At 40.9% G+C, this 27,994-nt stretch overlaps 1 protein-coding gene across 3 annotated transcripts in view; it reads left to right on the forward strand.

The window, feature by feature from the left end:
• The window catches only part of ADAMTS3 (ADAM metallopeptidase with thrombospondin type 1 motif 3), a 141,877-nt gene that overhangs the window by 20,973 nt on the left and 92,910 nt on the right, over window positions 1-27,994 (forward strand). For all 3 annotated transcript variants that reach the window (XM_052683185.1, XM_052683186.1, XM_052683184.1), the window contains one exon: window positions 1,397-1,803. In XM_052683185.1, the coding sequence (XP_052539145.1) occupies window positions 1,397-1,803 (407 nt within the window). The remainder of the gene's footprint in view (window positions 1-1,396; window positions 1,804-27,994) is intronic.

The raw sequence follows: 27,994 nt of genomic DNA on the forward strand, positions 1-27,994 counted from the left end.
ACAATGGTTGTTCTGCAGTTGTTATGACTGCAGTTGTACTGCAGGAAGATGCAAGATTCAGATGGAAATCTGTAGCGTAGGAAGAAGCAGCTAATCTGTTACCTTAGAGTTCCATTATTCAAGTTCTGCTAAGAGGAAAGACATCAGCAAGTTAATGGGTGAGAGGATTTATTAGGTTTTTCCCTCCTGCAGAGGGAAAAGCTGTTGCTTATGCTACTATCAGTGATGTGATATCCACTGGATTCTTGTTTTTTCTGTTTTTTGAAACTGCAGAAAAAATTTGAAATTAGTATCTAAATTGTAGTTACATACCAAACACATCACTTGATTTTCGCAAGTAAAGTCACACTCTATTTAGACCTTGACACAGGAGCAAACAATTCTGTTTAAGGTGCATGACACATTTGGCATTTCTTACAGGAGAGTTCGGAAGGGTTGCTGCCTCTTCTTTGGCTATCAAGCAAAACTAAACCCCAGGAAACTCCCCAGATAAATATAAATGAATATTTCAGGGTTTGCTCTGCAAGCTTTATGAAAATAGAGTCATGAAAGACCTGCTTCTTGAAAAATTTGGCACAAGGAGGATATTTTGCATGCGCTTAATGTGCATCCCAGCATCTGTGGTGTGTGTTTATTTGAGGTGCATACCTGAGCACAGCTTCTTGTGTTCATGCACCTTGGCATGGTGTGTGCTTTTCCTATAGCTGAAATGTGTTTCCCATCTCTTTATCTCTGGTTTGTTACAGCTTGCATAACGTGATGATCTGTAAAGGCACTTCTTTCTAACGTGCCCTATGTATGTTCACGTGATAATACTACAAAGCATGTTTCTGAGAACAGTTGATGTGGCAAGAGTACTTAAGGCCTTGCTGTAAGGTAAAGGTCTGTAAGTTTTGAGTACGGTAAAGAGCAGTGATGCATATCCTACGTTTGGCTATGACTTCTATCCATACTAACTGACTGTCAGATAATTTAGTACATATTGGTGCAGTGACTTTGTCCCTCGTCGTTATAAAAACTTACACAAGTTGTTGCTGTTCTTCAGCCGAACTCATCTGCGGAGTGGTTTAGAGCAACTCTAACGGGAATCCTAAACTGGGAATATCAGCAGTGGAGATGAGAGGCAGAGGGGTCCAGCATTGCATTTGAATTTGCATTTGATGTTAGGACTGCAGGCACAGTAGTTGTGTGTTGTATAACAAACTGGGTGCAGCTGGAGCATTCTGTGCGTGAATGTAGCCCATGATGGTCAGGCCAGTAGCCGGCTGCATCCTTGCATTACTTTTTCTTCCAGGGACACACACTTTTGTAGTTCTGCATCTGTTCTTCAGTCTTAAGGTTTTCTTCCACACTCATGTTCTAATTTTATTTTGTTTTGGGATATTTCTCTTGGCAGAATTACCAAAAAGCAGACCAAGACCGTATGGGTTAGTGATTCCAATTAGTACCGATGCAGATGGAAGCTATATCTCCAATATACTCTCTGCAAGCCATCAAAGAAGATCAACGCGGGAGGTATCCCAGAGCCCCAAACAGCTGTATTTTAATGTCACCGCGTTTGGAAGGGAATTCCATCTCCGGCTGAAACCCAACACTCGTTTAGTGGCTCCTGAGGCAGTAGTGGAGTGGTATGAAGACTCTGTGGAAACTGGAAGTGGAAATGGTGCTGGTAACTCAAGTCAGACTAGAACTGCTACAGAGAGGTTGTGGAAAAGAGAGCCCCTGTGGACCAACTGCGCTTACGTGGGAGACATAACTGACATCCCTGGAGCTTCTGTTGCAATTAGCAATTGTGATGGTCTGGTAAGTCTTACTTAATGGCATTAATGTCTGGCGTTTTATCACTTTGTACACAGCTTTTGTTGTTTTTGACTATACAGTACTAATGATCTCACTTGAAAAAATCTCCATTCATAAATTCCTTAGAAAATGCTTCAGCGTACGTATGCATAGTCCTTTGATTTAATCTGGGATCATTCCTCTGAGTTTGATGAACAAAGTCCTTAATGTGAGACGGAGAGAAATCAAACCTGCCGTTTGTTGGTTTTCCTTGTTACTTTCCTGAGGTGGTGTTACAAATGGGAGAATTTCAATTTGGCATGGAAATTGTGACTCCTTACTTTTTAGGCATCAAATGTGCAGGGTGCCCTGTAGTCCAAAAATGGCAAAAGATATAAAATTTGAAGGATATATTTAGAAGGTAGGCATCTTTCTTTCTTTCTTTTTTTTTTAAGGTGTAGTTGTGTTTTATCTGAAGCTCTCTTGTAAGAGTTGACTGATTCACATCTATAAATGGTTTATTCTCGAAACCATGCCAGCCTGGTTGCTATGTTAGTTAAAAACGCGTGATATTTCATTGTGGCTTCAACAGTTGCAATGACTGGCTTGGTACACAAATCCCATATTGAAAGACTGGGATATATTGAGTACACATACCATTCGTTAATTCAATCATGCGGTAAAGAAAGCTAACAATACTTACCTTGTGCTCTTTAAGTAGCAGGAGCAGTGGTGGAACATGGCTGCAACATTCAGGAAGATTAATGTAGTGGTTACTCTACTGCTATTCAGGGGAGGAATCATATGAACAAGTCTGCAACAAGAATCCCTTCTTGGAAATACGTTTCCCTCTTCCTGTCACATGCCAGAGATGTTAATGATTTGATTCCATTTTGTGATAAGTGCTGGCTAGCAAACCTCCCAGCTTCTGCAGCACATAATTTATTTCAGGTAAAGCAGTCACTGTGTGGCTGTCTGCATGAATGTCTGAAACTCCTCATTCCATGCGTAGGGCTGTGCACAGCCGTAACTCCTTGACTTTCCTTACTAAAAGAAGGAAAATATGTTTACATCTTAGATTGTCAAATTCTGTAAGTTTTTCTTTTTTTTTTCCTTCTGTTTTTTTAGTGGAATCTGTTGACAGTGTGCTGCATTTACAGTGATCCTGCAGACATCTGCCTGGATAGGCAGAGCTTTGGATGTTACTTTGACAGTGAATGAGACCGTTGGGCTGAGAGCTGTGTTTTATCACTAATCCTGAATGAAGTTCTTGCGTTAAGTGCCAGAGCACTTTAAGACAGTAAATTGGATTAAATGGAATTAGATTAAGGGGTACAGCAATATCGGCAGGGATCACCATGTGGCTGACAAGCTGTTTGTGTAGTGTTTTCAGATACTGAAGTGGTTTCTGTATTCTCAAACCTCTGCATATGTGAGAAGAAGCCAACAGGTGCCAGCAAGATCCTAAAGAATGGGAGGTTTCTGAGTTGTGCTCCATATTGCTGCTGTTCTCTCACAGCGCCAAGGAGAAGCCCCTTAGGTGCTTTCCATGGTTTTAGGGGCTGAACTAGAGGAAAATGTGCTTTTTGTTAAAGGAGAAGAGTGGGTAAATGCTCCTGAGTCACTGTTGTCTCTGTTCATCTCAACACAAGCTGTCCTGTGCAGTCTTTGAGGGGCTTCTTTAAGCCCCTGAGCCACCTACCACATGGCAGGATTGAAGGCACCAGCAGGGCATGTGTGTAGTGTGAAAGGGTGAGCTGTCTGACCCTCCTGCCAGCAGCAGGCCTTGGCAAACACTCTGGCTCCTGTGCTGCATTTTACAGTGCTGCTGAGGGACTCACAGGCTTGTGAAGAGTTACAGTAGCGGCTTTACTGCTCTCTGTTTTGGGCAGCTATAATGACAACAGCTTGTGCTGAAAAGCAGATTTTTGGAGCACTTCAGCTAGCTTACTTCACCTAGCTGTTGTAATAATCTTTAGCAGCTCTAAACAGATGAATGTGAAATAAATAATCCTGAAGATTGATGGCATTTCAGTTGTTCTTTTCTCCCAACAGCTTTCAGCTTAGCAGAAGTAGCTGTAAGTTAGCATTTCTGACTTCTCTGCTGCTGTACTGTGCTTCTTACAGCCAAGCTAGAATACTTGATCCTCAGTGTATTCTAAATATGTGAAGAGTGAGATGATATGGCTTAACAGAAACTGGAACAACAGTGAGAAATTCTAGGGCCATGTGTCTATTCAAAAGATTTATTTTTGACTTCAAAGAAATGCATGCACTTGCCAATGTAGTCCCCCCAGGTTCTTACCTTTTGGAGAAAAAGAAAAAGGAATCACTATGGTTACAATCCGCTCACTGTGTAGCTTATAAAGCAAGCTTGATCTCATCAGTAACAGCAAAAAAACGCTTGGCTTCCCCTGGTTGGCAAAAGCCCTCACAAATTTTAGTATGTGTGTGAGGAGATTTTAATTACGATTCTTAGGTCACCTGCTGATAGGTGGGCCAAATTATGTTTTGCATTACTCTTTATTTCATAAAGCCTGCTGTATTTCATATTGTTCAGTGTTTGCTTTCAGTGCTTGGATGTATGAGGTTATGTGGAGCACAGTGGTGCTGAATTTTGACTACTTCACTGTAAGTATACAGAATTATTGACATTTACACTAGTAAAGCAGGATTTTGTTCATTGTCTCTTCCTGAATCTGAACTTAGGTTTTAAAAAACAAAATACTTAAACACTTTTGTTATGAATCAGTTTACATATCTACTTCTGCTGTAAAAGTCATCTGCGTGCCATAAGTTTTGGAAATTCCTATCTTCCCATCTGTTTAATATCCCTTGAAAATAACTGTTTGTTACAAAGATCCCATGCATGTGCATGCACTTGTCATAGCAAAAGAACACTTAATTCGTCATGTAGAAGCTGCCTGTTGTTTGCATTACTGTGTTTAAAAAAAAAAATTGTAGTGTTAGTGGGTGACAAATGCTAAGAAATGTGAGTGTGTCAGCTTATGATAATAATAAAATAAACCCTGTTTCATATTTTCCATACATAAAACTCAGGATGAGTGGATTTGTAATGTTAATTCTAACTTGGGCGTTGTAAAGCAGTGCTGCATTTCAGAAAGCCAGTCTTTCTTTGGGTTTCTGTGCTATATCTCTATGAATACATTACCCCCAATAGCAGCATTTATTGTCAAAGTATTTATTAGGTTTGTCAAATTCTTGACAGCATTACAGCAAAACTGGTGACTGAGTGCAGTCATCAAGCAAAATCATCCTTTGAGTCTAGATAGCATATCGGGAAGTCCTCACTTATCTCTCATTTCAGGAGGTGTGGTTTGTAGTTCACTGCTGAATTTGGCCTTCTGTAATTATGGCTGATATTTACTGTAATTTATACTGTATGTTTTCTTCTGTATGTTCATATTACTATGGCTTGCTCTGCTATGGCAGCTTTGTGGAGGTCCGTTGGTGCTGGTGCAGTGCAGTGCTGTTGATCCAGCACTGGGAAAGGAAGAGATGAGTGCTGATGAAAGGAAAACCTGATGCTTTTCCTAGAAGGTTATCTTTGTGTCATTCTCTCATTCATGAGCTGAAAATAACATCCTTTAGGTCTGTGGGCTCGGAAAACTGAGGCCTGTGATCTCTTGTCAGAGAAGAGTAGAAGGAGTAAAGCTCTTAGTGACTTTCATCTGCAGATGATGAAATGAGTTTACAAATAGCAGACTAGATTTAGGTCCATTTTGCCTTTTCTTTATTTGGTTTTGGTTTAGTAAATGTTCAGAAATAGAATATGTTGCAGTGTTGGAGGAGCATATCATTGTATGAACTTGACAAGATCAGAAGGAAGGCTCAGTTTAACCAGGCAGCGCTTGCAGGGTGTGATCTTCCCTCACACATTCACAGTTCTCCAGTTCTTACATTCCCACTGCTGCTTCCTTTCTGCATTTCCTTCTTGCTGGTGCCTGAACAGCAGTGCTTCACCTCAGTGCTCTTCAGCTGTTGATCTCATTAGGCACAGACTGACCAAAGGGAGTCAGCGTTACAAAGGGTTAGGACAGGCGTTCCTGTCTGAGTTGCACCAGCCTCTTCCCTACTTACATCTGAGTAGCAATTTCCCTTCTGTTCTCCTTAGAAAGATTATGCCAGCAAACAGTAATGAAAGGCCTTATATTATAAAATCATAGAATATCCGAAGTTGGAGGGGACCCATAAAGATCATCAAGTTTAGCTTGTCAAATGGTGTTAATGGTGCCTTCTCTTTTGGATAACTATGGGAACAAGTTTTGTGCATCACTGTACTAAATGAAATGTTTTGTCTAATTCATATACCTAACCAAGACAGCTGAAGTTATTCTGCTTCCAGGTGCATGTATGATGGGCAGTATGTTAGTTTCTTGCTTCTGTGATTAAGTTTCTTGTTCCAGGACACCAAGATGCTACAGTAGGTTTAATGGTTTTGAGGAGTTTACTGTTCAGAAGTTACTGAAGCCTATCTGGCTTTGTAATTTTGTTACTAAGAAAGCAGATGTATATTTCTAGAGCAGCATATGGCTATAGAAAATTGGGAAAACAATTGCATGTTAAAGGAGGAGGAAGTCAGTCAATTCAAAGCAGAGCTCATAGGAGGCATTTTTCACAGATTGCTTGTGCCTTGTACTGTTCCTGCTGTGAAGACACAGAAAGTGACTCACTTCAAACAAACATTGCAGGTGTTTCAGATTGTACATTGGGAAATAACAAGCTAGAAGCTTTTGAATGAATCTCTGCTTTTGTTGTAAATAATTACTTTCCCAATTTTTTTCTCAAATTTTTCTGTGTTGCACCAAAAAAAAGTTTCTCATTTAGCTTTCTTCCTTTTGCAATAAAACCCAAACAGATGTTGGTATGTGATGCATTAGACTGTACTTACTATGGAGTCTGTCTCTGTAGACATATGTCTCCTTGCTTGAGTTGTGATCTGTTTTATATTCACATTCATGGAATGCAAGAATGTGTGGATATTGCCTTGCGTTTCTTATCAGAGCATTAGGTGCTCTACCTTTAAATGCAAGGGTCAGCCCCGGTATGCTAGGTTTTCCATCTTTGACTTTAGCTGCCAAGAAAAATGTGACTGACTTTTCCCAACAGCCACGATCTTCAAGTCCAGGGCTGCATACGGCTGCGTACAATCATCTGAAAGAATGACTGTTTGCAAGTGAGAGCCCTTCAGGAGGCTGCTTGCCTTTTCACATGCAGCTGTTGAACCAGGAGAATCCTTAAAGACAGGAAAGCTGTCAAGAATCTATCATTATTTGTGACAGATGATTCCTCACTTGTTTATTTTCATTTCTTTTTTTGCTAAGGATATCAAGACATGAAGAAACTTGTGTATGTCTTTGAAGCCATTACAGTCAGTACTTTTATGCACATTTATGTTCAGCCATTGGTATCTGGGGGGGTTTCAGCATATTCTGAGAGGCTTTTTTTTTGTGATTATCTGACATTACAGTCTGTTAATACAGATCTCTTAAAAACAGGGTCTTCTCAAATGTTTGTCTGTCTCTGTCTTAACATCATGAAAGGAAGCTAATGCGAGTTGCCTACTCTTAGTGGTTTTGGCATTCTTTTCATTACTGTCTGCAGAGCCTTTGAAGTGTTGAAATGGAAGGATGTGCAGAGATGTGCTCAGTTACTTTCTTTTGTGCAAATATGTTTGAGAAAGTCAGAGAGACTTGCATGAAGATTTAAGCCCTGATTCAGAAAGACCCTTAAAAATATGCTTAAGTTAACGACGTGCCTTAAGTGCGTACCTGGATCTAAACAGTTTTGAGGTGTTTTGATTAGTTTCAAATGCTACTTGTTACCCATTGTTCCACCAGGCCTTGAGTAAAGGCAGGTTTCACGTTCACGTACTGGCACTAATGCGTTGTTTCAGCATGATTTCACCTGTGCTCGGGAGGTTACTTTACTAAATGGTGAAATAGCTTTCTAGGAGCTGGTGATCCTTTGCTCTCAGTTTTTAGAAAAGCGTTTTGGAGACAAACAGCTAGCATATGGGAATCTCTTCTGAAGAAGAATATCATCAGGGATCCATCATCAAGCAGGGCTATGTGTGCTGTGTGTGGGGCTGCAGGAAGGGGATGGAAGTATCGTGGCATGTGAGCAGCTGCAGTGAACATAGTGGGAGCCAGCTGTGATGGGCAAAGGTGTGGGTACTCTTGGGGAGTATGAGATATGTCCTGAGGCTGAAAATGGGACTGTGGCCCCATGAGCTCTCCCCCGGGCTGAGAATGGCGTGGGAAGCAGTGCATTTCCGCAGGCTGGGCTGTGGCTGAGCAGACAGACGTTTGTAACCTGGCACATTCTGGGAGTACAGAGCAGGCAGCTGGGGAGGTAGATGGACGTACTGACCATGTGCTGCTCTGTGCAGATGGTTGCAGTATCTCAGACTGATTTAACATTTTTATATTTGTGCTGCCTCCCGTGTTGCACACTTCCCACAGTAATTATATCCTTGCAGTGAACTCCCTTGGCCTGCCATGCCTGTTCTTACCACTTGCATTTCACTGCTCTTGGCAGCCCTGCACACTTATTAACTGGGCTTGATATGTTGCAGCTGCCTCTCTGAACTGACGGGCCTGGCCGGGGAACCTCGGTCAGTCTCCCTGGCTCGACAGAGTGTGCCGCTGGGTCAGTCGCCTTTGGTTGCTATTAGGCTGGGCTTGGACTTCATCCCTGTCACCACTCTGGTACGTAGCACTTCCCAGAGGCTGATAGAGACTTCTCAGGCATGGTAATCCGCAGTAAATGGGATTTCTCAACGTTCAGAAACTTAGAAAAAAGCAGTGTCATCATGTCAGTTATTCAAGATTTCAGGCTCCTTACATAAGACACTAAGAGTTAGGAGGATGGAGAAGGGAGGTAATGGTGATGAAAGCAAAATATCAATACAGTGTAGAACGATAGAATATTGAAGATTCTTTTATGTTTGTAGTTTGGTTCTTTGTGAGGTTGTCACTCAAGGGAAGCTAGTGCTTCATTCTTGAAGTGTGCAATGTAGTCAGTTTACGCTGGTGTTTACTCAAGCTTCATTTATTTCTTGCTTGATTTTATAAGTTAATACAGTGGGGCCAGATTTGGGCTAACAACAGATTTGCCTCTGCTTCATGAGAGACCTGACTATTAGCAGTTACGTCATTCTCTCCTCCTCTGTTACATCTGTTACCTCTGTTACATTCTTGCTTAGAGCAAATTCCCCTTCCCCATGTAGGAACTTCCTTTTATTTTTTTCTTCCAAAGCTCAAAGCTTGTGAAGCTTCCTCTGTTGCAGTAAACCAAAGAACTTATGCCTGTTCTGTCTTGAGAAGACAGATACCTGAGGTAGATGGATGAGCCACTTGGAGATCTTTGTAAAAAATGATGGGACCAGCTGAGGAGAAGGGAGGAGATGTGAGGTTTTCCAAGTCTCAGCTCTGCTCTTAACCCTCACTGCCTCCCCTCCCTGTTCCTCAGGCCTGTTAGTTACCTTAACCCATTAGCAAAGTAAAATGAAACCAAGTGAAATGAAAGCTCTTTTTCAGAAACATGGGGTGAACCTCTTTGCTTCAGCAAGTAGTTCTGGAAACTGCTGCTGTTCATTCTGACTTTGTGTCTACCCATTTGAGGATGATGAACTGGGGAAACCTCCATGCTTTGTGCTTACTGTACATAGTAAAAAGGACTGTGCTCAGAGTTTCCACTTAGTTATATGGTTCATGTTTTCGAGGCTGATTCACCCGTTAAATCCTCTTCTGAAATGATAATTTTCCTATGGGTTGCAGTTCTGTCTCCTTGCTGTTCCAAGGATTGTGTGGTCATAGGAAAAAGTGAATAGACATGCAGTAGTATTGCTATGGACTTAATGTAGATCAAGTTAGGCCAGGATATAAGGAGCCACACAAATATCTTTCATAGCACGGAAATGTACAATCAGTTTGGATAATAGGTTTTCCAAATGGAAAAAGGTGTCGTGTATTTTAAAATGGAGTACAACAGTGGAAGGCCTGACGGTTTCTTCAGAGAAAAGGGATTTATCAACAAGTATGAGATTGTTTCCCTCTCCTGTAGCCTTCATCCAGTCTAATTTCTTAGGTGAAGAAAAGAGCAAAGAACTAGGACCATAAGCAAATTTGAGTAAAGTGTTTGGAGTCTGCCTTTCAAGTAACTCATTGTTCTCCCTCTTTGCTTTGGCTGCAGTAACTCACTGCTCCAAACTGGGACAAACACTGGGATGCTGGTTCCTCTGGAACCCAAGACAGGGTCTGTGTACATTGCTGCTGTCATATGGGCACTGGAATTAGTCTGGGCACCTGTACTTGACGCTGCAATTTTTTGTATGTGTGTGTGTATTTTTCAAGAGTCCTGACAGGCTTCTGTGTAAACTGTCCAAAGATTAAATGCTTTAAGTTCCTTCTTCAAGCTGTGCTGTGAGTGATGCTTGATCGGGAAATAGGAAAGACTTCTAAGCTTGCTTAAGAACAGCCAACTTTAAAAAGATGTCTGTTTTAACATATTGAAGATTATTTTCAATTGAGAAAAGAGCATTTTTATACTTAAGAACACGTCCATTTGAAAAGGAGTGCATTTATGAAATTTTCCACGTTGTTAGCCAGGTAGTGTATGCATGAACACATCACCTAATGCTACGTGTATTTGGCTTTGATGTAGTCCACTGAGCCACTCAATCAAATTCATGATAACACTACTCAATAATATTTATATATGCATCTGCCTTAATTCTAGTGGATTGTCCCAGCTTCTTATGGATTGATTAAAATCACTTTTTGTGTTGTGTTTTTGTGTTCCTGGGCTTTGTTACTTTTTTTTTTTTTACTCTTCAGTGAAAGCGTTGCATTACCACCAGCATATTTCATGGACCTCTGCTGTAGGAGAGAACTTTACATCCGTTGCTTTATTGGAAAAAATCCTATTTAAAGTACAAATGTGTTGCCCATTTCCTTTCCCACAGTTTGGTGCTTTAATTGTCATTTAATTCCTTCCCCACACAATTCTTTAGCTTATTCCAGTAAGGCTATGGTGTCTGCTTTATGCTCTGTGCTTACTTTCTGCTTCCATACATGGATGTTGGAGGGTGAACATGTGGGCTCATGCTTGCATACATGCACTTAGGAATATCTTACATAGAGAAAAAGCTTATGTTTCTCAAGGGGTGTAGCAGTTAAACTTGAAAATCACCTTTATTAGCTCTTAGTTTATTTTTTAATATTTTGGTGTGGCCTATTTTAAGGAAAGGGTCTGTCTAAAATACATTTTATTTCTGCGTGTACCCATCTGAAAGTGTGGTGTGTGTGTGTTACAAAGCAGAATGACTGTGTTCTTATCTCTTGGCTTACTCTCCATTTTCCTGATAGAGTGCCTTGCAGAGGCGAGAAAGCGGTTAAGGTATGAAAGGGATGCTTGTTTATGACTATGAATATGTGAAAATAAACATCTCCCATGCATAATTTGGACAGGTTTGCATTTATATTCCAAGAGTGTCCAGTTATGGTTTTACAGCCCTCCTTGAGCTAAACTTGATGGAAAGTAAATTTTGCTAAACTTCTCCTTTGCTTTTACATTTAGAGTATGCATACTGTAGCATTTTTGAGGTATGAGGAATATGCAGAGGGAAAAGAGAAAGTTTCCCCTGTTTTTGTATGATTAAACAAAAATTTTCTTCCTTCACTTCTCCCTCAGAACACTGCTGAATCTGCTCTCGAGTCCATATTTTTTCCAGGTTATGCACTGCCCAGGAAGAGCAGGTGTGGGTGCTGAGCTCTTCCAATCAGAAGCAGCGTTGGGTGGGATGGAAGTGGCATTACCAGCACTAGCTTTTATATCAGCATCTGGGGCCACAACTCTCCCGTCTTAGCAGGCCTAGCACTTGCTTCACTTAAATAACCCATTTCACATGCAGCAACAAAGTGAGATTCAGTGCTTGTTTCATCAGTGTTTGTTCCATGAGTATTGTTCTGTAGTAAATAAACTTCTGCTGTCTTTTGTGATTAGCTAGCATGTGGTTGGTCAGAGACTTGAGCTGCCCCCAGTTATTGGAGGTGGTTCCCTTCAGCTGTCAGGGTTTAGCGCAGGCTTGCTGTAGAGAGATTTTCTATGTTTGCAGTCACTCTGATAAAAGGTGTGATACAGTGTTTTGTGGGATTCATGCTGGAGTAGATAGTTATGCCTTGCTTATCCCGTGCCACCTTCTTCTGCTTTCCATGATGGGGAGCAGGACCACAGGGACGTATCCCTCTTCTGCAGGGAGACCATGGGTAAATGACTATGTGCAGTGAGAAGCTTTGAGTGCAGGAGCGTGCTGCTGTCATCTGAGGCACTGCCATTAGGAACTGCCACTACTTTGCTTGTATAAGCGAGGTACCTGGCAGACTAAGAGTGTCTGTTCCTTCATGGTTTGTGTGCAATTCAGGGTATAGATGAGGAGTATAAGAGGCAAGGATACTACATGTGCATGTTCACAGATGCTGTTGCTTGCATGTAATGCAGTACCTTCCTGGAAATAGTTCTGCCTAATGAGTACCTTTCATCCCCAAATTGTAATAAATATCTGTTAAAAAGCTTTGACTGAATTGCTGAAGCCCTGCTTTGCTATGGCTGACCTTAAAAAGAATTGCAAGCCCTCACCATCTGCTGGCACCTCAAAGGGGGACAACCCTATTTCCTGAAGCATGTCTCCACAACCCTATTTCCTGAAGCATGATTCCATTTAGCAAATGCTTGCAAGCTTAGCAGAGCAAATGTCATTTTCACATGGTGAAGGATCAACCAATCCCAACTGTTATTGGTACCAGCAATTCCATAATAGCTGGAGACAGAAACGAGATTTTCTTGGGAGTTAGCAAAGAGAGCCCTTCTTGTAGGCAAAACATCTTCCAAATTTCACAAGATCAGTTTTTTTCCTCATTTGACTAATAGGCTGCAGTAGCCACTGGCAGGGGCAGTAAGCCTTTTTTCTACCTGAAAAGAGAGAGAATTTTACTGGATAAACACTTCACGCTGAAAACTAACCTCCCTGGCCTGTGTGGGATCTGTGGCCCTGGCTGCGCTCAGAGGAACCAGAGGGTAAACGTTTCTTCCCTGGTGCCACTGGGATGGGATGGTTTTCCCCATTGCTTCATCCAGAGGGAAGACTTTCTTTCATTATCTTGTTATTGCCATATTATATCATCTACTTGTGTAGATTTTGGAGGAAGTCAGTTCCCAGAGATCTTTTGCAGTTTTCTCCCTTGAACTGTGACCATTCAAGAAAGGTGAAGGTGGTTTAGTTTTGGGTTTGGTTGTTTTTTGGTTGTTTTTTTGTTTGTTTATTTGTTTTTTTTGAAGTGGGCTCACAGGAAGCATCTGTATGGCACTTTTTGAAGACTGAAAAAAAGTTCTGATATTTTTCTTGAAACAGGGTCTCTATTATGCTTTCAAAAGAGAATGACAGAATTTTAAATCATTGAAAGCAAGGATGAAAGTAGAATCATTCCCTTCTCTTCAACCATCCTTCATTATTCCTCGTCCTTCATTATTCCTCATCCTTCAATTAAGAAGTGATGACTGCCACCCACACTGTTACTGATGTGTCTTTTAGGCAATACTTCTACTACTCATTTTTTTCTTAAGCTTTCTGTCTTTTGCTGGAGCAGCAGTAATGAACATGATGTCCTGCCTGAAAGTGTGTTTGAAGAAAGTGAAAATAACACTGTTTTATGATACCAAAGGAAAAAAAAAAAAAAGAAAGCAGGTTGGAAACTAGAAAAACAGCCTTGACTGGAATTCACAAAAAAGCATAATTGTTTAGCTGACTTTGAAGAATATTTCATCTGATCATAGAATGTTGAAACTCCAGACGGCATATGTGTAATGGACTGGCAGACCTCTTTGCCTGAACAAAGAGTTCATCAGAAGCAAACGGTTGCATGATCTATTATCAAGGTCATGGGAGTTACGGAAGGACCATAGGGAGCTTGTGTGCTGAGGTCCAAGGAGGGATGAAGCTGCTAGCCTTCCTTTGAAATGATTCTAAATGTCAGGTGGAATATGGTTACCCAGAGAAGATGCGGATACCTCATCCCATCCCTGGAGCTGCCCGAGGCCAAGTTTAATGAGGCCCTGGACCTCCTTGTCCAGTGGGTGGTAACCAACCTATGGCAGGATATTGGAACTGGGTGGGCTTTTAAGGTCAAGACATTCTATAGTTTTATTGTATGGAACTGCTATGAGTGCAATCAATGCTCCTCATTTTGTCCTGTCTCATAAGACTCAGTGGAAACTATAACTGGTTGAGCAGACGGAAGTCTGTGAAGCAGAAAAGTGGGAATTTACATATTACCCATATTTGCATCTTCTCTGCTGATTTTCAGTAGTAACTTCTATTTAAAAGTATGCGGGCCAACTCAAAAGTCAACAAGGAGGAATAGCCAGTACTATTGCATTTGGCAATGCGTGCATCCTCTACACGCATTTGGCATGTAGAAGATAAGCCCACCCTTGGGGAGGTGGAGACACATCAGAGTGGAATCTGAGAGCAGTTAAATGATAGTGTCCTTAGTGAAGGTGGTTAAAAAACGACCTGAAAGGAATTTCTGTGACTGGAAGCTGCTCTGGATATCTATTTTGTAGCTGTTACTGAATCGCACCCTTTTGTCTTGTATATGTATTTTTACAAACCAGTGTTTTTAGGGCAGTTTGACAAATAATTTCCTTTCTGGGTTTTTGCTTTTTGTTACCAAAGTAACATATGCTTCTTCAACTTTTTTATTCCTGGAGACTCGCAACTAACAGTTTATAAAATAGCCCAAGCTTATTAAAATTAGAAAGAACAACCCTTTTTTATAGTTTCTGTAATAAAAAGCAGGTTGTGTAACTTCTGTGGATGCCTGATAAACATATATAGTGCACATGAATTGGGCGCTCATTCATGTTCTGCCTTCACATATCACATGTGGTAAAATATGTCTCAGTAAAAGAAAGTAAATAGATACTGAAGTAGTCAATGTTCTCAAAATTTAATCCTTGTAACCTCTCTCAAAGCTCTTACTGACTGTAGTGTTTGTTCTGAATTTGAAACTGCATTTTGTAGAGTAGAGATACAGAAGCCATATTCACTAGTGCCTTTTTTCATGTTCCTTGTTTATTCAGCACCATACTTATTTGTATCTGGAATTTGACCTCAGAGCCACATGGTCTGAGGTTTGCAAAGGAGCAAGAAACAAGACAGGATAGAAAGTATCATGCAGCATTACTAAAGGAAAAAAAAAAAAAAAAAAAAAAAAAAAGGAAAAAGCAGAAGGCAGGCAAATTGGGCTTGTCTGCTGTAGGAACTGACCATCTGTGTGCAAATTCTTACCTTGTTGGGAGGGTCCCACGGAAATTCTAATCATCGCTCTCTGATCCAGGCCCTGAAAGAATTATCTAAAGAAATAAACTGGTCACTTTGACCTCCTGACCTCATATTTCATCACGAGTTTCTTGAAATGATGGATAAAGTTAAAGCATCGTTGCTCCTGTTAATGGGCTAAAATATATACTTCATTTAGATTTATAACTCATACTTAGTTTTCATAGGCTGCTTATGCAACTTGGTTGATAAATAAATTTTACTTTTTCTTTTCCAAGCAGTAGTAGTGAAGCAATGCATTAACTTTCTAGCCACATGCAAATCACACTGTTATTTGCTTTTCTTGTTTTATACCTGAGTAAATTGCTAATGTTTAAAACTGCATTTCCTCTGTGGGATTTTACCGTGGTTTTACAAAAAGATGTCGAGCCAGTTGAAAAGAATGAGTCTGTTGTAAATACTACTCGCTTTGGCAGTTCAGTTCTTTGAAATGTTGCTTCCTAGCTTTTGAAGAGTAAAATACATCAAATTTCTGTATGGTCTTTCTGGCATAAAAACAAAAAACACCAAAAACCTGACAATTTTCTATTATTATGGAAAGCTTTTTATGTAGGGACTGTCTTCGTTATCTGCACTGATAGTTTGCCAGTAGCATTAAGACCTGTACAGCAAAGGACCTCTGAGTACAGCACTTTTGACTCTGGTGAAAGGCCAAGTGCTTTACAAAGCTCATTTATTTGCTCTTTACAACATTAGCAAACCCTGGAAATCAATACTTGTGAAAATGAAAACTGTTAATGTTGAGCCAAGCTGTCCAGTGTCTGTGCTGTTTCTCAGGAGCATGTAAGTAATCATATTTGATTATTTTCAGTCTAGTCTAGAGCTGTGTAATTATTATTCTGTGTTTGTGAAAATGATCTGTAGAAGAAGCTCCATAGGCAGAGCAAGTGCAGGCAACAGTGGAGACAGTACCCTGCTGGAAAGCCTCAGTATGAGCCCACTAACCTCTAAAATCAGTGAAGATGATGGAAATAAACCCATCAGTTTCTACTTTATGAATACAGCAGAGAAGAATCAGAAGGAGCTTTAAAAGTGACTCAAATTACCCTCTTGCTGGAATTCGGTAGGTGCCACATGGGAGGTACTAGCTCATGGATTTGAACATTAGAACTCTAGGTATCTAATGCCCTAGAAAATGGTAGAGGTGATGTCAGTGTTGGAGTACTTCAGATGGCTTTGTCTTTCACAGTGCTGAATGTGTGCTGCGTAACTTGGAATTCCTGAAGGAGAGGTGAAAGTGTGAATTTGTAGTGAATTTGTGAATCTTGTAAACACACATCCAGGGAAATGGCAGGATGGGCTGATACTTGCTGCTAATGTGAGCACACAAATGTCACTGATGAGGGGGTATATTCAAATCACTGTGGTGCTAAAATGTAGAAGTCACCCTCTAGCACTCAGGGTCAGGACACCCATGAAGCTCCATGAGAGAGTTCAGTGGTGCTTCAGGGGCCCTGGGGTTCTCTCCCCAGGGAGGCTGCGGAGTATTTCAGTCTTACAAGTGGAGGTAGGGATTCCTTACCTTTCTTTCTTCACTCTCATTTCTCCTGAACCACCCTAGACAGAGCCATCAGGCATAGCTTGGTGCATGGCTGTGGTGGGTGCAGGAGGAGAGCTGCTGCATGAGAGCTGGCCCCAGCTCACCTGCCCTGTGCAAAGGGAAAGATAACAACACAAGACCTGATGGGCCAGCTGATGAACTCTGTGTGGGCAGAATGGATCACACAGATACCTCAACATTGCTTAATGCAGTGATTCATGTCATCGTGCATCTGGGACGTTTGTACTTGGTGATAGTTCTGCAGCATCATTCGTAGCTAATGCATACAGACAGTAGACAGATAAATATTGCTAATGTATGCCACAACAAGCATAATGCTGCTGGCCTCAAGTATCCCCCTTTTCAATTTCCCAGATCGTATCACCCAGATAGGTGTTCATATTTCAGGATTCTTTTCACTTGCTTTGTACTTTTGGAGCGTGCAGCACTTGATTTGAAGTTATTTTTCCTTCCTTGAAGACTATCAAATGTATTTGCTTTTTGTTTTCACTTTTTGAAGGAAGCTATGACTTTAATGTAATCCCATGACTCCAGGAGTTGGAAAAACACCAAGCTTACCACAGTCACAGGTAACACAGCGCATACAAATGTTACCTGTGGCAGTGGACCCGAGTGCCTGTTGTCACACACACACACACACACACACACACACACACACACCTCTGGCTGCTTTCACAGAAGTGAATTTTGCTGCTGCATGGATCTTTTCACCATAAAATAGCTACTAGCACAGAGCTGTATTTGCCACAAAGATAGAACTCGTACTCAGTAAATATTTTCACAGAGATATGCTGGGCTCAGGGAGATGCCTGACCGCACTGAGCATGTTCCATGCATACTTTTCAGTTTTTAATAACTGATATTTTAAAACCACAATTCCTTCTTTAAGGACAAAGCATTTTTCGTGCCAGTTTTGCGCTGTTAAAATGAATCTCTGTAGATTTTCCAAGAACAAAAAATAGGGACACATTTTTCCACATAAAATCAATGTTTGTTATTTCTTTTTGTTTTCATATAACTTTTAAGGGGTTCTATTGATTTTTCTTAGACTTTCTGAAAGGGAGAAAAAAGGAGTCCAATTTGGATTAAAACCAAGCATGAGAAATTTTAGCATAAAGGAATTTTCCAATGTATGTTTGTAGAGAAGAAGTAAGAGCTTAATTTTAGTCCTGCGCAATGTCCTGATGGTATACCTGTTATTTTCTCTTCTTCTGTGCACGTTGAGCAGAATATTGGCTAGTTTTGTGACTCTGTTGAATGTCTTTTGTCTCCCTATAGTGATGCATCAATCAGCAGTTGAGAGTGCTTCTGTTCTGCAGGGAAGCAAGCAGAGATTGTGAGAAGGTTCTGCTCTTGCACGGGATGCAGACAGTAACATGCAAGAGCAGTTTTAAGTCCTGTACATTTTCAGTGTGGTTACAGACAGAAGTCTGTGGCAGCTTTGAGTCATTTTTACTACCCCGCCTTGTGTCCTGTTTATTGTAAATCTACAGCTCATTACCAGCCAAGGACTCCAAATGGCACCGTGCTTTTAAGGGTGGCTTGATCTCAACCAGTTTTCGTTATGTTCTTGGTTGATTGTGGCACTTAATAAGAATCTAACTGTTAAAAACAGATACAAGAGATCTTTGTGGTTCTGATCCAAGTTCATATAGTGTAATTCTCCATCCTCTGTCTTTTCTTTGCTATATTAATGGACCATTCAGAGATCAAGATCTCTTTCTTGTGTTCATAGCTTTTACCTTTCTATGTTGCAAAATGATTAGTTGTGCATGGCTTTTGTCTGTGTTATTTTTCACAGGATTGTGTCTAATTACTGCTCTTAAAAGGTTTACATTATTCAGATAATGCAGTGTTCCAGAAAAGTTTTAAATGCAAACATGCTTTTCATTTAAATCAGTTTATTAACCACAGAAAGAACTGTAGTTGAGGAAACAAGTGTACTGTTTCTGGTCAGTTTGACAATTGACATTTCAGTAAGAGTGTGTCTTAGCTTCTTATTCTTAACTTGCGTCTGTAGTTTGGAAGAGGATATTAAACATTCCTAAGTTTTCATCGTGTTTCTGAGCTTTCATCCTGGTATTCTGTCAAACAAGTAACATTTTTCCCTATAGCTGCAGAGGCTTTTTTGCTTTTGAAAATCTGATGTTGAATGATCGGCTGAATAATTCAACTGGTTGTGAAACCTGAGCAGCATGAGCTGTTTTAATATTTCAATTCAAAACTCTTTAATATTTTTAAATATATGCTATCTTACTCTAGGAGCTTCTTTAATAAGAAAAGGTTTATGCTTCTCTTTGCTGTCTGTGCTTAACAGCCTTCAAGAAATAAGAGCAAAACAATTCAGGAGCTCTTGCTTTACTATGAAATGTATTGCAAGGAGTTCTACAACAGATAAGACTTGCTTTAACATTGATTTTTTTTTATCAAATTAATCTTCTAGAGAGGAAAAATCAACCACTGCACTCCAGCTTCCTACACTAGAAACAGCTCAAAGGCTGTTGGTGCTGAGGAAGCTAACAAGTGCGAGTGTTCTGCCTCGAAGCCGCGAGGCCATGTGTCTTCCTGGAGCCCAGGAAGCTCTGGAGGGGTCTGTGGGGATTGGAGGTCCATCTGTGGTGGAAAAGGAATTTCATGTGCAGCCCTCCTCTCTCCCTCTGTAGGCGCCCAGCAATTGTATCAATAACATCTGTTTCTCAAAATGTGCAGGTTATTGCCATATTGCTTTTTTCCAGCATTCTTCTAATGCGTAGTATTTTTTTATATGCCAAGTATGTCGAGGCCATAAATACTTTAACATGCAGAAGATGTGCAGCAAGAGAAGTATGTCCTTTTGGACGGCTTCCCCCCTCTCCTGCCAGCCCTGAGAGACAGGCCTCGACAGGGATCTGGATCACTTGTGATGGAGGAGCAGAACACAGGTGGCAGCCTGAGCACTGTGCCACCCATTGTGGGTCCCAGGAACAGCCTGTGCCATCACCAGGCTTGGACACTTCCCAAGTTGTGGTGCTACCTCTCCCACGTTCAACAGTTCCTTCTGTGTGTGTTTTCCTCTGCTAACACCTTCATATGGTAGGGAATGTACTAGTACTGGTGTCATCACAGTCTTGATTTGTCAGCTGCACAAACAAGTGATGGAAAGACCTGTTTGATCAGCATGGAAGAGTGAAGCTGTGTATCACTGTGCACTGCCCATCCTCAAGGCTTTTGCCTCTCTCCAGCTGCCTGTTGCATGGCCCAGGTCTTTGCTTTTCCGTTTCATTTTTTGGCAGTTTTATTTTTTGAAGTCTGCTCAACAGTGGAAGGCTGTTCCTGCTGATACCATCTTTCTCAAGGACAAACTCCACGCGCTCCGTGGTAGTGAGGAATTGTGGTCCTTCTGGGGCTGGGACAGCCTAGCAGCTGTCCTCCATGCAGTGTGGTAGTAGGGATCAGTGAGTCTAAATTACTCAGAAATACCATAAATGGAATCAAATGTGTGCTATTTGATTGCTTTCACTTTCTTTTATTTTGATTAGAAACTATGTTTATCTAAGCAAGCAATAACTAGAGAAAAAAGAATCAAGAAAAACGTAGATAAGCATTAGGGAGATCCTAATATCATAAACAGAAAGTGAACTCTAGCTTAGTTTGCCAGATGTGTTTTGTATTTAAGAAATGAGACTTCTATGTATCTATTAAGTTACTTGACTCCAGCTATCCAAAGAAGTCTCATTGAACTGAGATTTTATGACATGTACTTTGAGGGTATTAGGAGGATGGCTGAGCTAATGATTTTTGTTTGGTATGGAGCACTGCTATGCGCAGTGACTACAAAATGATGCTCAGGGAAGGAAAGGGAAAAAAGAGATTATGAAGTCTTTTATCTAGCAGGAAAACGCAGCTATGCTGTCAGAAGTGTATCTGTAAGCATTCTACCAGAGATTGTCATGCCTGGTTAAAAGATGATGAACATACTTTAGTATCAGTGATACATGAGCTTCTGTAGCTTAATAAATGAAGCTGTGGGGCTAGACGAATGTGCTTCTACTTGTCAGTCCTCTTTAGGGAGAGAATGTATTTTGTTTACTCCTGTTTCTAATTACCATTTTGTTTGTATAATGTGTTCTTTGCTAAAATGCGATGCCTTTTTCCTACAGGTGTCAAGATTTGATTGTGTATGTCAGTGACATGTAGCTATTCCATCAAGATTTAATGTTGTGCCCCACTGTGTTTAATAGATTGGATATTTTTTGTGCTTGCTTTCCAGACTGCAAATGCTCAGTTAAATCACTTCTCTGAGTAACCCTGTCAAAAACTGATCAGGAGTGATCTGCTGATACTGCAGCACCTACTGCAAGCTACTCTTTCCCTCTGCTGTTGTCAGAAGCTGCTTGGCCTGTCATAGGATCACTAAGTTTGGAAAAGACCATTAAGAGCATCTAGTCCAAATCCATTCCATCCCCACTGTGCCCACTAGCCATTTCTCTCAGTGCCACATCTCCCCGTCTTGAATACCTCTGGGGATTGTGACTCTACAATCTTCCTAGGAGACCTGTTCCAATTCCTCACCACTCTTTCTGAGAAGAAATTCTATTCTGTGTTCAATACTGCATGGCCTTGGCACTATAGGCCAAGCAGATAGAAGGGTCCCTTGCAGAAATGCTAAGGCCAGCCATCAATGCTGCCAGCATTCTGTCTCTGTTCCTGCTTCCATGCAGGAATCAAGAATCATGTCCAGTGAAAAAAGCCAGGGGAAGCAAGTCAATTCACTTGAACAGTTGTACCTCTTTGCATTTGTCTCCTTCAGCCTTTCAAAATTTGATCTTCACCAGCCTGTTTCCAAGCCTGGGCATATGGGTCTCTGTCTGCAGATCAAGGGGTATACATGATGTGCCTGAGCAAAGGGTTCATTGCTCAAGCTTGCAGCTTTGCTGCTTTGCCCGATATTTGAAGTTGTGCCTATCTACAGCAGAAGCTCAAAAATACACCAGAATAGATGTTTTTACAGTGCATGAAAAAATTCTGGAAAATAGCAGTTATGAACTGAAATGGGGCATCATAGAGTGAAGGATTCAGCTTCAGAAGTCATAGAATATGCCACTCTTCTTACCTTGCATAAACGTTTTTAAAGAAGAACCTGGAGGATCAGTTGATTGTTGACAAAGTATGGCTGCTGTGTGGCATGAGGTGTAATAGTGCACTGAAGGCATAACCTTGGAGTGACACATGTAGGAAGCTTATAATCAATTTCCACCTACTGTAACTCTGTTTTGGTGGAGGCAGGCAAAGCAAAGTGTGCTGCAGGCAAAGCATCCTTCTTTGCTTTTATTTTTCTTTCAATAAAACAACCAGTGTTCAGTGTGGCTCCAAAAAGTTTTCATCTTTGGATTAAAAAAGCGAGCAGCAGGTAGCTGTGACGCAGGTTTTGCACAGTCATTGAACTGAACACACCTTAAACTAACAGAGATGGTGAAAGGTAGTAGTGTTTTTGCACTGAATCTGTGTTTTTAGACGAGGCAGCACCTTTTTTATAAAAGCATGTTTATATCGACTCCTTAAGAAGTTTAGACTGGAGGGCTGTCTCCAGAAACTGTCCCCCTCCCCTTTTGCCAAGTCCCATATGTTTGTCTTGGCAGGATGCAGTGTCTGCTTGGCTGGTGCTGGGATATTAAATTGAGGGAACACAGAGCTCTTGATGCTTTTCAATAGGGCTTCTATTTAGTTAGTGGCAGGATAGAGCTGTCAGCCACCTGCGATTGTCCAACCGGGAAAAAGAGAGAAATAAAAGGGGTGGGGAGAGAGCCCACATTTTGTAATTTTATTGATGTGTGGACAGAAGAAAGCATTTTCTGGGAGGCAGCAGCTTTGTGTTGGTTCGATTTTCATTTAGTTCCACGCGTACTGGGTCCTTGCGCTGTGATTCTCTCTTCATCGGTGTTGGTGGAAGGTGAAATAAATGATGATGCAAGCTGAAACAACCCAGGTTGGCTCAAACAAGTTTCTCATTTAACTTATCACCTGTGGAGAATGCGTTAAGAGATTTTGTTAAGAGCCAAATAATTCATGGCTCAAAGTTGTGTCATATTCGTTATATAAGACTACTGTTGGCACTCCTTCAACAGAATGGTGCTCATCTTCTCTCTCTTCTACCACCATCAAGTGCTTTGAAGAATGGAAGAAAAAACTGAAAGGTTTGGGGAAATCTCCAGGGGGAGTGGAAAAGATTTTTGCATTTTTGCAAGCCTGAACAATGTGTTGTTAATTGCCCTTACTCATTCTCTGATTTGCTTTAGGTGGTATCATATTTCTTTCTCTCTAATTCAGTAAGATATGTGAGAAGTCAGTTTTTGGAGATTACAGACATGAAGGTGAGGCAGGAGGGCTGATATGCAGCACTGACTGGCAGCTTGACTGAGAGGAGGTGACTTTGTCATGTGAAAGAAGAGTGTCCTTCCTTGTTATGAAGGACAGATGTCAGGATGATGGAGGAACTGCTTTCTAAACAGGCTTATCAGCTCTTTGAGGACAAGCTGCAAGCCTAAATAGCTGTCACACAGGCTCATAGAACAGTGAAGTATGTATTTTCACAAACCTGTAAGTATTTGGTTGTAGTTCTCTGACCTTGCCTCTGTAGTCCCTTCGCTCCTGCTCAGATGACAATTGATCTGAACAGATGTGGGCTCCGGTCTCCAGAGATCTTACCATAAATTTTACAGACAAAACCTGTCAATGTGTTTCCCCATGTCCTCTCTACTGGATTGCAGCCATAGAATATAGATCTTGTTCTTCTAATCAGTCACCCTCCTGAGCGTGGTCTCTCCCCTAGAACAGGAGTGCCTTATTGTGCAGGAAGTTTTCCCCTTTTGCACAGTTCTTAGCTGTCTTTGGGCTGGAAAATAACTATCCTGACTCTTTAACAGATGGCAGCTTGCACAGGTGCTGTGGTGAAAGCTACTACCATCTTCTCATTTTCACTTCCTAGGTAGAATCCAGCTGCATTGCTTGTTCTTACTGCTCTGTATTTACACATGTAAAGCTACTGAATGGTCTAAAGTTGAAACTTTCTTCCAGGGCAAAGTTGGGTTTTGCTTCCTCAGATCCCTGTGGCTATTGCTCATCTTTCTCCATGTAGTCTGTGAGTTTCTCACCAAGGACTGTTACTGCAGTCTGAGTTCATTAAGGCAGCTTCTTTTGGCTCAGCAATTTCAGCCTGCTTTTTAATCTGCTTCTTCTGTTATTGGCAACCCACTCTTATTTGAAGATGAAAGCAGAGCCTTAAGTATGATGTTAAATTTCAGTTTTGTAAGCTTTTAATGTCTCCTCTTTGAAATCTTCGCACTAAAGATGTGGTATTTCTTAATTGTTCTTTGTATTACAGATGAATGTAATCATCCAGATAAAAGATGCCTGTAATATGAACAAAGATTCTTATGTTCTTATGTAGGAGAATGAAGTGAAGCTCTATCGATCATGTATCCCCTCATGGTGCAGTGTAATCAATTATATATTGGATGACTGACTCTTTTAGAGTCAGTGCAAAATTTTATGCCTTGGGTACAGATAAAGTAAGTCTGAAATGTGTATTCAGCTGGAGCAGTTACCATTTTGCTAAAAGCCTATATAATGGTTAGTTGCAAGAAAGCTACATCAAATAGGCAAACATTTGATTTTAGGATTCCACGAGGGACTTTATCTCCCTCTTCACTCTCTTCAGTGTATTGTCTTCATAAAAGCAATTGAAAGCAGACAAGGCATTTAATCTAAGAGTGTGAGCTCGTACAAAGCTAGTAAGCATGGATTGTCATGTATTTGTATACTCAATATTGTCAGAAGAGAGTGCCATTTGATGTTTATCCATTTTAAGCACTGAGTGCAACATGGAACAAGTATTTGCATCCTGGTCTCCAGAGCTAACTCAAACCCACCAGGCCTGATGTATCTCATGCAATGCAGTGCTGTTTGTCCTGTGTTTGTAAAAAGCTTTCATTAAAGATGTAATCCCAATTAACTGCCAGAAAAGTACTTACATGATGATGTTAGTTGCTAGTTTGGAAACAGAGAAAAGACAAATTTAAAAAACAAAAAAAGAAAGGAAGTGATGGGTTTTAAGTCTGGAACAAGACTGAAAATGAAAGAGTTGATTAGAGAAGCCTGAATGGAGCATAGAGAGCAGGTTTGGTGTGAGGAATGCTTATTATTGAAAGGAACATTTTAGAATGTGATCTTTTCTTTGTCACCTAAATTTGTGTGTATATGTATATATACATATATATATATACACATAGATAAGGAAGGGGCAAGAGAGGAACCTGATGCAAGTAGCCTTCGGAACCAGTTTGCCAATAGCGCTGCGCTCTTTATAGTTCACTGCTATGTGTGCCACACTGATGTGGGAGCAGCCATGTCACAATTGGCAAATTCTTTGGTATTGCATTTCCGATATGCTTAAGGCAGTCTTACATGTTCGCTTCTCTCACTGTTTAAAGCTGGCTTAGGAGAAGTAGCTGCTAATTAATGCCTCTGTTCCCCTGAGTATCACAACAACATTTTAAAAATTCTTTCCATGTAGTACAAGGGCACAAGAGGCATCAAAAGAACTTAATTGGTGTATTAGCTTCTCAGTGGTAGATTAATTATGACCTAATGAAATGCATTCAACTCTAGGGTTTTCAAAATGGAGATACCAGCTGAAATCAAATATTGTGAAGGTAAATGCATACGTAGATGAAGTTGATAGTAAAACATGGGAAGGAAAGCATTCTTTTCTGAAAACGATCATCATATCTATAAAGTCAGTGGAAATACTACCTTAAATCTCTTTGAATTTCGCTATAATTCAGTGTCATTCTACTTAAAAATATGAATTCTTTGAGATATTGAGATATTTGAGAAAATGAACAGCATAGAATTCCCTGAGCATGAAAGTAAAGCTGCTGGCATACAGGAGACATCATCAATGGTAGAGTAAAGATCTCTATCTTACTGTCTTTAGTTTCAAGTAGTCACTTGTTTACAAACCGTGTTGGGAAGCACATCCTGAACCTTTACAGTCCAAGCTGAAAAATGGAGGGCTTCTCCCTTAATACACTTTCATATCCCCTGTTTGTGGGTTTCTTTCTCCTTCTTCTAGCTTTTAGCCCTTCTGATGGAAAGCTAAAGCTTACTGGTTTAATGTCCTTCAGGAGTCAGCTGTCTCAGTGAGTGCTGCTTGATGAAAATGCAGCCAGTAGCCAGTTACTGAGCAGCATTAGCTGGGATGCGCAGAGAAAAATAGGAAAGTGAACTCTTTCCCAGGAGGGGTTTGTGTGACACTTAGTCACTGAAGTCACTGTTCATGCTTTTCTCTTAGTGATTGATATACTGGTGTTTTTTTGAAGGACTACTGGATGAGCAGCACGGTTGCAGTCACCCTGCTCCCATAAGTAATCCTTGCTGGTTAGATTAAGTGGTGTGGCCTCTCTAAGGAAATGAAGCTTGAATGAGCATGCATGCAAGCCAGCAGTGCATAGCTGTGGTTGAGTTGGCCCTGCTGCTACCAGGGAAACACTCGTTTTCTGCAGCACAGGGTATTGCACCAGTCTGGGCTCTTGCTTACAAAGCTCCTAAGCTGGAGCCAGGAAAGTGCCCTGGGGAGGTGTCACCACACTGTCTTGCTTTTTTTCCTCTTTCTTTCAGAGCCCACAGTGACTGCTGTGGTATGTGATTTAAAATAATAAAAATAAAAATCTGTGAATTGATTCTTGGTTGTCCCAGAGCTTGACTCCTTGTTCTCATCTGCCTTTGTTCACATGCATACCACACCAAATGCTCTGTACTTGCAATTTCTTTAGCACCAAAGCTGTACATGCTGAAACAGGTAACTAGCAATAGAATGAGAGGGAATGGCCTTAAAGTTACACCAGCAGAGGCTCAGATTGGGTATTAAGAAAAAATTATTCTCAGAAAGTGGTGATGCAGTGGCACAGGCAGCCCAGGAGGGTGGTGCAGTCACTGTCTCTGGAGGTGTTCATGGACCATGCAGATGTGGCACTGAGGGACGTTGGTTAGTGGGCATGGTGGGAATACACTGGTGGTTGGATCAGGTGATCTTAGAGATCTTTTCCAGCTTTAGTGGTTCTGTAAGATCTAATGGATGTTGGTAATATATAGTATGCATACCTGGATCCATTGTAAACATGGACTGCTTGAATCATTCTGATTCCCATCTGACTGGTTGTTCCCATTAAAGATTCCGTGATCTTTTCAGTTGTTTCTGTTGATGGTGTGCTTGAAATGTGTTTGCTGTAGATCAGCATCTACTGATGGGTCAAGTGTGCTGCCATGCTAAGTGCTGTAGCACTTGAAGGCAACCCCCTGCCAGTGAAAGCTTGCAGACGTCAGTGTGAGATGGGGACTGCCAATGCAGGCTGAGCTGTAGGTAGGAGCAGTGAGATATTACTGATGGGTACTGTAGTTAGAGGCCTTCGCACTTCAGAAACTCAACCGTTGTCAAGCTTTTTTCATGGGTAGTGGTGCAAATCAGTGCTTTGTAAAGGAATTAGCGTGAGAAATTGTAGCTTTCATTTTTGAGGCAACAGTTTGTTCATTGTAAGAGAGGACAAAAACAAAAAAAACTACCAGAACTCACAGAGAGATGGGCAGTGGAGACTGGCATCAAGAGGTGAGAGCATTAACTAACTTCCCCATCTTAGGATGGGGATATTTCATCTTAGTTTTATTTTGTAAAATAAATGCACTGTAGATTGCAACAACCCAAAGCATTTCCTACCCTAGGGTAGCATTCAGTGTCAGGTATTAGCAGCACTTGATTTGATAATGGCTGTAACTGCTGCCTTGCTAAACAAGTGCTTTCACTTTCTGCCATTTGAGGGTGAGCTTTTCAAAACACACCTGAGAATTCAGTGACATGCCCCCATTGCAAACCACTAGAAATGGGGCATTTAACTTCTTAAAATACTTTTGAAAATCCCACCCATAATGTTTACTCAAATACTGAAGTTAAATGTGTCCATTCTTAAGGACCACTCTGCAGCTCTCTGTTGTATTCCTCCAAATAAATATTTCTTTCCCCCTCCCTGCTTTCAGCTAATGCCCTATGCATATTTATACAGAATCATGTTCCCCCTTAAATACTGTTGACTTTGGCTCAGTAAGGGATTCCTTATTTAACCTGCCCTTGTAAGCTATTTTCTCAAGGCTTTGTATCATTCGTAATTCCTTTATTATTGTTGTCTGTATCTTTTTGCATT

Source organism: Tympanuchus pallidicinctus, unplaced genomic scaffold (assembly GCF_026119805.1).
Source record: "Tympanuchus pallidicinctus isolate F22 unplaced genomic scaffold, pur_lepc_1.0 scaffold2, whole genome shotgun sequence".
Classification (NCBI taxonomy): domain Eukaryota; kingdom Metazoa; phylum Chordata; class Aves; order Galliformes; family Phasianidae; genus Tympanuchus; species Tympanuchus pallidicinctus.